Source organism: Hesperophylax consimilis, chromosome 5, assembly GCF_061612785.1.
Source record: "Hesperophylax consimilis isolate HC1 chromosome 5, BYU_Hcon_1.0, whole genome shotgun sequence".
NCBI lineage: Eukaryota > Metazoa > Arthropoda > Insecta > Trichoptera > Limnephilidae > Hesperophylax > Hesperophylax consimilis.
Genome location: NC_142840.1, coordinates 23,399,492 through 23,408,461, shown reverse-complemented (window position 1 = coordinate 23,408,461; position 8,970 = coordinate 23,399,492). Strand labels below are relative to the sequence as shown.

Here is an 8,970-nt window from a genome sequence, read left to right as displayed (position 1 = left end):
TTCTATTGATCACAGCGTGATGTTGAAGACAGCAGCTCAAAAGAGATATTGTTGGTACACATTGGGCCGAATCCAACAAATGAGTGCTACAAGCACATTGGCAGATTATTTTGTCCATCGGAAGCAGCAAATGTGCCCTCTTCTTCTGTCAATTCAAATTCAATAGTGGAAAGCTTCGCAAAAATGCCGTTTTTCAAAAGTGTACCACAAGAAGAACTAATTGACGGGTACTCTCATTTTCACAGACAATTACTTCGATTGGTCGGCCAAGAAGTTCCTGTGGATGTAATGCAAGTTTTAGTTACATCAAAATCTTGCTACCCTGGATTTGCAAAAGCACCTATTCAATGTCTCAATTGCCCTGTCAATAGTGTTGATGCCGAGCAGAGATGTGCAAAATGGGTACCCAAAACCATTTAAAATGCAAAATGCAAAATACCCATTTTCCAAATGCATTGAAAATGCAAAATGGTTTCTCAGGTCAAACAATTAAAATAATTATAGAATTTTTAAAAATTTTGTCATTTAATAATGGACATCAATGTAGAACAAACTATTACATGATGGTAAATCCAAAAACACCACGACTACAGATTATGAAACCACAAAAAAATTGTGCGGGACTAATGTTGCCAATGTAAAAAGATTGAAACTGCTATCTAACATTTTACAGCGTCATGGCCCTATGTTCAGGACCTATTTGAATCAGTATTTTTTGTAGCAGTATCACTCAATTGCCAGGGCTCCTACCAGGGAGCAACTTGACAGATGTAAATTATCAAAAATATGACGGCCGGCATAGTCCAGTGGTAACGCATTGGACTGCCATTCCGAAGGTCGCGGGTTCGAACCCGGCGTGCGCAAATAAATTTTATTTGATTGATTTGTGTTATTTCACAATTAATTAATTAAAATAATATATAGTATATTTGCGGCACGTTCCAGAGTGGAAGATACTACCAGTATCGCCCTGGTGTAAGACCACCATTCAGAATTGAAACGTTGCTCCAAATGGCTTTAGCCGTGTTTAGTGACTAGATCTGAATAGCCAGGTACTTCCCCACCTTCCTCTTTCCTTTCCCCACTTACCTTCAGCCTCACAACATCCCCCAATTGGGGATGCCATAGTCTCACTGGCTCCAGACGGGAGCAGTTGGGACTCTTGTGAGGTATTAACTATAAAAAAAAAAAATAAAAAAATCTCTCATAGTGAGGTTGAGGACCGACTGATTTGGGGCTTATGAAAAAAAGACGAGTGGAGATAGTAGGAAGAATGTTGCAAAAAAAGCATTTAAAATGGAAAATGCATTGAGAAAAGCATTTAAAATGCAAAATGGTTTTTAGAAAAGCATTTAAAATGCAAAATGGAAAATACCCATTTTGCATTTCCATTTGAAATGGATTTATTTGAAATAAAGCACATCTCTGATGCCGAGAGGTACTTTAGTATCTACAACATTGTCGTAACTGATCGCAGGCAAACAATGAAGATGAAAATGTAGAAATCACAACAATGCTAGCCTTTGAGTTTTTAACACTGTATATTTTTTTGCGAAATAAATGCCAAATTTTCTATTTTGAGTATTTTTAAATGCGAAATATCGGTTTTTTATTTGCGAAATTTACGTACCCCTAATAATGAACTATTATTATTTTATTTTTGTGATTGTATTTATCACGGCTTATGATTTTATGGGGGTATTTCATAAGACAAGGAATGGGATGTCATTAAAAAATTTAAGTAGGTTTTGGTATTTTTCATACATTTTCCACCTCACCCCGCGGCTTCAAATTGTTTTCGAATTGCTCCGTCCAGGGCTTTTTAGGTTCATGCACAAAAAATCCCATACTGTACTGGTACCTACCCAACTCTATATTTTTTGTTGAAATGCTCATAAAAATAATCATTACTTATCTACGCGAATGGTAATCTATGCCTATCTACTTCGAACCATTAAAAAAAAATGTTATGCTTCGAACTTCAATACAATTTGTCTATGGCGGCGTAATCCGCTCCCGCTGTCACTTTCGTTTGTACATAAAATTGAGCTTGTATAAATCAAACCTTTATTAAGCCGTTGTTTATTAAAATAAGGATTTTATTAAATTTAAAATACTCACCTTACCAGAGGAAAAATGGTATCTAAAGCGCGTTCGGAAGCTGAAATAGCCCGGCTTCCTATTAATTCTGAAGAATGCCATTTCGGAAAGTGGACGATATCCTACCACCAATCTCATATACTAGCAAGCATTTGTCACAATCTTGAAAAATGCGAAACAGACGACTCGGTGGCTTGTCAATTCTGTCAGTAAGTGAAGTAATTTAAAAATCCTATGATAAATACGTACATCATAATCAAACATAGCTAAAGAATGCTAATACCCAAAAATACTAACAAACTTATGTGTTTGTTGATATTTTCATAATCATCTAAACGGTATGTCACAAAATTACGGAATGTATTTTTTCCACGCAAAAAGTCGTAATATTTGTCCATTTTTACATATAAGGAAAAATAATCCGAAGTTTAAACTAATACTGTATATTTTTTGCAAAAACAATTAAATTAGAGTCGACAAATTTTAAATGTTTGTACTATAATCCAAAACGTTTTTTTTTTAAATTAACTTCCAACACAAGAGGGCAAAAATTCATCAGTTACTGCAGTTTTAGACTCCAGTTCCTGTCAAGAATATGGTGTTTATGCCTCTTTCCACACCATATGAGATAATATGACGTCATTGCATAGTCAACATATCTTCCGCTTATAAGATGGTAGTAGGTGGGATTAAAATATTGTTAGGAATGTTTGTCTTTGTTGTAAAAAAATTTAACTTACAAATTTTGTTTCCAGATACAACAAAGCCTTGAAATTCCCCCACCTGCCGGACATGGTGTTCCCCAACAACAACCTGGAGCTGACGTACTCGGGAGGCGGGAGGATTGCCTTCAGCCCTATGGAGGCCCTGCGAGGGGTGGACACCGGCCGGCCCCCTGTTCAGGTGGCCTGCGCCGAAGAATGGCAGGAATCCAGGTACTACCAATACTATAATACATTCTGTGCCTTCTACAGTCTACTAAATTTCACTACAAACGTTTGTGGTACTTTTCTGTCATATGGACACATTGTTTATAAAATATGTGTTTTCTTTTTGTTGTTTGTTTCTGCTTATAATATAAACTGGTCCATTGTTTACAGGCCCATCCTGGAGCAGAAAGCCAAGTCCTTTGACTGGACCTTTACCACAGATTACAAAGGCACTCTCGAGGGGCTGGAGCTGACACCCACCGAGGAGAAGATCGACATCGAGAAGCTCAAGAAGCGGGAACAGATCATCTTCTACCACGACCTCTGCCTGTTCGAGGACGAGCTGCACGACCATGGGATTGCCGCTTGCTCCGTCAAAATTGTAATTGATAAATCATAGATAATAGAAACAAAAGGAGATATGGCATGGAAGCCTGAGCCACCACCAAACATAATGTGCTACCAAAGAGGCAGAGCCAATTAAAGTTATAATAAGTTTACTATGTAGGTAGAAACAAAGGCAGGGCACCGCTGGGCGTAGATGCGATTTACAGTAGTATGAGTGAACAATGTTGGCAACACTTTCATACTAATGATGGTTCATGGCTCATCACTCTTGTTTCTATTATCTATGATTTAAATAATAATAGAATTACTGACACCACCAGAGTTTCAACTTTCAGTACTGAACTAAAAATGTGGCAGCTTATGGTATTTTTTGACAGTTAAATGGTTACTTCAAAGCCCCATAGCTCACAATGGAAAAGTTGTGAGTTGTAAATAGTTTCATTGACCTAGAAATTTCAGACAGACCAAGTTGAAAGAATTTCATGATATCAAAGCGATAACAGATTTTTACTTTATAGACAGGTTTAACCACTAAAAAGAAAATCCCTAGAAGACAGACCATTTGACCTTTCGATTCCTAGGACCCAAACCGGTTGATGAAATTTACTATCTGTTCAAGAAAGAATTTCAATATTTTTTTGATCACTTTCACTCGGAAGTAGGATAAAATTTACCTTACTTCAGACTGACATATCCGCAACATAATTCTAATCAATTTGTCTCTTAGTTGTAATCATAGACATCCAAAGAGATAGACTAGTTCATCGGGGAAAAGGGATCGCGGAGGGGGAACGACCGTCTCCCTTTCTCTAATTTGTGAACAAATAATTTGTAAGCAATACACAGTTAACTGTACATCGTCATTTATTCTGTGAAAATAAAATCTGCTTACAAATGACTAGTCCTTTTAACAATGACATTCAAATTACTGGCTGCTTAAAAAACTTGTTCGGGTGAACAAATGTTCTAGCTTGTTCCAATACAGAATATAATTATGTATAACATAATTTACCCACCTCAATCATTTTTAGCGTTACTATGCAACCTGATTTGAAGGTGGAACTGTTTTTACGAACATTCCGATCCAGCTTAGAAATGTCTCACAATGGACTGTGCTGCAAAACGTTGCTTTACTTTACTTTTCAGCGCCAATTTCAATGTGAGCTTTTTCACATTCAAAGTACGACTGATGTCGTAGATTATTCAAAGCATTGGTTTGCCTCCTGCTCGTCGAAATGATACCCGTATTTCATGTTAGGGCAAGGTCAATTCGGATGTGTAAGTGACCATTTCAAATGTGAAGATTTTCATTTAAAGATAGGGACACCTGAGGAATACATTGTGATCAATCATATAGACTGTCCCGAATGACAACGTTGAATGTGCAAATTTGCAGTAGAGCTGTTTAATGTTTCATTTCTGCATTTTTACTGTTTGGATAATATATTTCTCCATTTAAATAAATAAGGGTTAACACAAAATATCAAACAACACTATATTTCTTGATCTCAAAAATGCAGAAACGAAACTTTTAACAGCTCTACTGCAAGACTACAAATTTACACATCCGACATTGTTCTTCGGGACCGTGTATAACTGAAGATAAAGCGTGAGTCGCTGTATGAATATGAATGTGCCAAGAAAGAGTTATGCGGCAATCCATCCTCTCTGCCTACCCCTGCAGCGAAACGGAGCGATGGTTAGTTAGTTACATATTTTTACTGCTGTTATTTTCAGAGGGTAATGCCATCCAGCTGGTTTGTTCTGCTACGGTACTTCTTGCGAGTTGACAGCGTGATGACTAAGATCCATGACACCAGAATGTTCTACGAAGTAGACTCTCCACATATCCTCATGGAGTACACGGCACGGGGAGCGGACATCCCTGATCTCAAAGTAAGTGGTTCAATCAAAAAACAATTATTCTAATAAAGCGCCAACCTGTTATTTGAACAACTCTATATTGATTAGTATTTTGCTAGCTAGAATAATATATTGACAAAAATAAGGGGATGCGTACCAGTGGCGGTCAGTGACTTTTCAGTGAGCTAGAGTTGCAAGATTGAAAAATACAACGTTAATGATGTTGTAGCTGAAATTTTTTTATTTCTATTTATTGTACATATTGAGATTTTTCAGTTCGGGGGCGCAGCGCTTCCTTAAACTGAAAGAATTCTGAAAATCTTATATACAAAAATTTGAAATTTTGAAAAAGAAAAAAATATATTTTCAACAGAGATGTGCTTTATTTCAAATAAATCCATTTCAAATGGAAATGCAAAATGCAAAATGGGTATTTTCCATTTTGCATTTTAAATGCTTTTCTAAAAACCATTTTGCATTTTGCATTTTAAATGCTTTTTTCAATGCATTTTCCATTTTAAATGCTTTTTTGCAACATTCTTCCTACTTTCTCCACTCATCTTTTTTTCATAAGCCCCAAATATCAGTCGGTCCTCAACCTCGCTATGAGAGATAATTTACATTTGTCAAGTTGCTCCCTGGTAGGAGCCCTGGCAATTGAGTGATACCATTACAAAAAATACTGATTCAAATACTGAACATGGCCATGACGCTGTAATATTAAATGTTAGATAACAGTTTCTATGTTTTTACGTTGGCAACATTAGTCCCACGCAAATTTTTTGTGGTTTCATAATCTGTAGTTGTGGTGTTTTTGGATTTACCATCATGTAATATGTTTGTTCTACATTGATGTCCATTATTAAATGACAAAATTGTTTAAAAATTCTATAATTATTTTAATTGTTTGACCTGAGAAACCATTTTGCATTTTCAATGCATTTTAAAAATAGGTATTTTGCATTTGAAATGCTTTTCTAAAAACCATTTTGCATTTTCAAATGGTTTTGGGTACCCATTTTGCACATCTCTGATTTTAAACTACAACAACATCTTTAATGTTGTATTTTCAATCTTGCCACTCTAGCTAGCTCACTGAAAAGTTATGGACCGCCACTGATGCACACTCTTAGTATCTTTTTAAGATAATTAATCTTTGCTTGAAACAGACCAGATCAGCCTGGTACTTCCCCCAACCTTCCTTTAACTTTAGTTGCTGCAATGTTGCGTCGCAACAGTTGCATGCATGCTTTTATAAGATCATGATCACATTGAATGATGTTAATACAGTCCTACGTCCATGTAAATAATATCTTTTATAGCCCCTAAATCCTCTGACATTTTGCAATGTACATCTCTTAGGAGAACTGTCAAAATACACATTCTGCAAAAAATTTGTCGCATTACATTTGATTCCAGATAAATTTGCTGTTTTTGAACATATATGTACCAAGATAAAAAATACTGTTCTTGAAAGCATGTGAAAATATTACAAATGCAAACAAAGATCAAGTTTTTAAAGCGACTTACAAAACTAAAAAAAACATGTTAAATTAGACAAAGATGTCAAATGTCACTTCACTTTTTTTCGTTTAACATAAAAATATTCATTTCGGGAGCGTTTATGGTAAATTTTTTAATGCGAACTGAAAGCGCGGTATTCTCTCTGTGTTTAGCACTGTTTAAAATAATATTTCTCACCGTAATACAAAATGAGATATCTGCTTTTGAAGAATATCTAATAAATGAAATTGTCCAAGGGGTTTAATTATAGACATATGAATATTAGTAGACCTGCCCTAAGTGATTAAAAGCGTATTATTCACCACTCCCCATACCGGTTCCATTGGAGCCGGCTGGGCTCGCGTATGGCTTCCCGTAAATCTTGAGAATGTGACGTCATCATTCTTGTTCGAACTAGCGTCGAGCTATGGTCGAGGCATTTTACGAAATAACACGGCAAAATGGTGGCTTGTGATATGAAAACTTGTAAAAATAGATGTGAAAAAGAGAATTAACCCAATTGTCGTATTACATTCCATATGTAGGCATTATTTTAAGCTAATTCACATTGTATAATATGGATCAGTTGTAGAAACATATACTATAACATCGAGATACATCTGGACGCAAAATACAAAGCCGTTTGCATAAGAATCGGGGATGTGCCTTTGCCTTTTGCGCTTTAGGTACCACATGTTAGGTACGCGCTTGTTTCGTATGTACGGTACTGCTGGAACGAGAAGGAGTGCATATCACGTAATGCACTAGGTTATACCGAGTGGCGATGTGTGATAGAAAATCATGTTTTTTGTTTTTAATTGAAAAAATGTCATTGGAAGGCAAAATGATGTCCAAATTTTTACTCCAAATACTCTTAGGAATCGCTGGTAAAAACTGTGTGTATATAATTTCATTTGTTTTTTTAGTTGTTTTACTTTTCTTTCTTAAAGATTTCAATATTTTATTATTAATAGGAACATAGCGGTTGTGACAACCCTCCAACATTGGTCGAATGTATCGATTCCCAAGTGTGCGCATCGTTGTTACTGGGAAGTAAATTATGAACACTTATAAAAGTGTCTTAACTAAATACGTAAACAAAATATTCGACTCTGAAAATAGAAGAAATTTTTTTTGCCGAATTTGGACTTCGCAACTGGTAAAAACTGTGTGTATATAATTTCATTTGTTTTTTTAGTTGTTTTACTTTTCTTTCTTAAAGATTTCAATATTTTATTATTAATAGGAACACAGCGGTTGTGACAACCCTCCAACATTGGTCGAATGTAGCGATTCCCAAGTGTGCGCATCGTTGTTACTGGGAAGTAAATTATGAACACTTATAAAAGTGTCTTAACTAAATACGTAAACAAAATATTCGACTCTGAAAATAGAAGAAATTTTTTTTGCCGAATTTGGACTTCGCAAATTTGTTCATAACGTGGCGAGTAATTTGCGTTCCCATGTAAAAATGTCTATTCATTCAAAAGCAGATTTTACTTTTAAGAACTAAATGGTGATATTAAAATGCGAGATGCCTATATACTGTCAGATTGATTTATTGATGAATCACAGTCAGCTTTACCCCCTTCGTTCTTCAACAGTTGATTTTACCCCTCACCTTTAATTTCTAGTCTATATATTCATATGTCTGTGGGTTTAATAGTATCTTCTTTGTTTCAGATCCACCCAGCATTGTTAATAGACCCCAATGAGCTGGCCCAGCATCTGCCCTTACAATCTCAACTCCTTTACAAAATTGTCCTTCCATCAGTGTAGCCAAATCTCAGTACTGTGTAGAGATAAGTTTTCCTATGTTCGTATGCTTGTAAATATATTCTTTTAATACATAATCATTTGTAATGAAAAACGAAAACGACTTTGAATTATTAATGAAATGAAAACCCAAGTACATCATTACATGAGACCCATTAAAACTGATTCAACCAATATTAATTTTACAAATCACGGGGGAGTTGCAATTGTAGCACAAAATTGTATTTGCTTAGACAGTATAGGAATATATCAGATGTATACCTCTTACTAGTTCGTCGGCTACAAGGCTTCTGCCAATGGTGCATCCCTCATCTCCATCTACCGTCCCGAGTCGTGCTCAAACCACCAACTGCTAATTGTATTTGCTTAGACAGTATAGGAATATATCAGATGTATACCTCTTACTAGTTCGTCGGCTACAAGGCTTCTGCCAATGGTGCATCCCTCATCT

General features: G+C 35.8%; 1 protein-coding gene across 1 annotated transcript; it reads left to right on the top strand.

Annotated features, from left to right (window-relative positions):
* The first annotated feature begins 2,005 nt into the window (after window positions 1-2,005).
* Window positions 2,006-8,601, top strand: LOC149423666 (TIP41-like protein). The gene is made up of 5 exons (XM_089632068.1): window positions 2,006-2,309; window positions 2,856-3,035; window positions 3,201-3,411; window positions 5,115-5,273; window positions 8,427-8,601. The coding sequence occupies exons 1-5, from the start codon at window positions 2,137-2,139 to the stop codon at window positions 8,520-8,522; spliced, it is 819 nt and encodes a 272-aa protein (XP_089488194.1). The 5' UTR covers window positions 2,006-2,136; the 3' UTR covers window positions 8,523-8,601.
* The last annotated feature ends 369 nt before the right edge of the window (window positions 8,602-8,970 follow it).

Bases quoted from the DNA above. Each gene is read 5' to 3' on its own strand.
- LOC149423666 (XM_089632068.1), top strand. From the start codon at position 2,137: ATGGTATCTAAAGCGCGTTCGGAAGCTGAAATAGCCCGGCTTCCTATT. The intron at 2,310-2,855 runs GTAAGTGAAGTA...TTTTGTTTCCAG, and splicing joins GTGGCTTGTCAATTCTGTCA to ATACAACAAAGCCTTGAAAT. The intron at 3,412-5,114 runs GTAATTGATAAA...TGTTATTTTCAG, and splicing joins CCGCTTGCTCCGTCAAAATT to AGGGTAATGCCATCCAGCTG.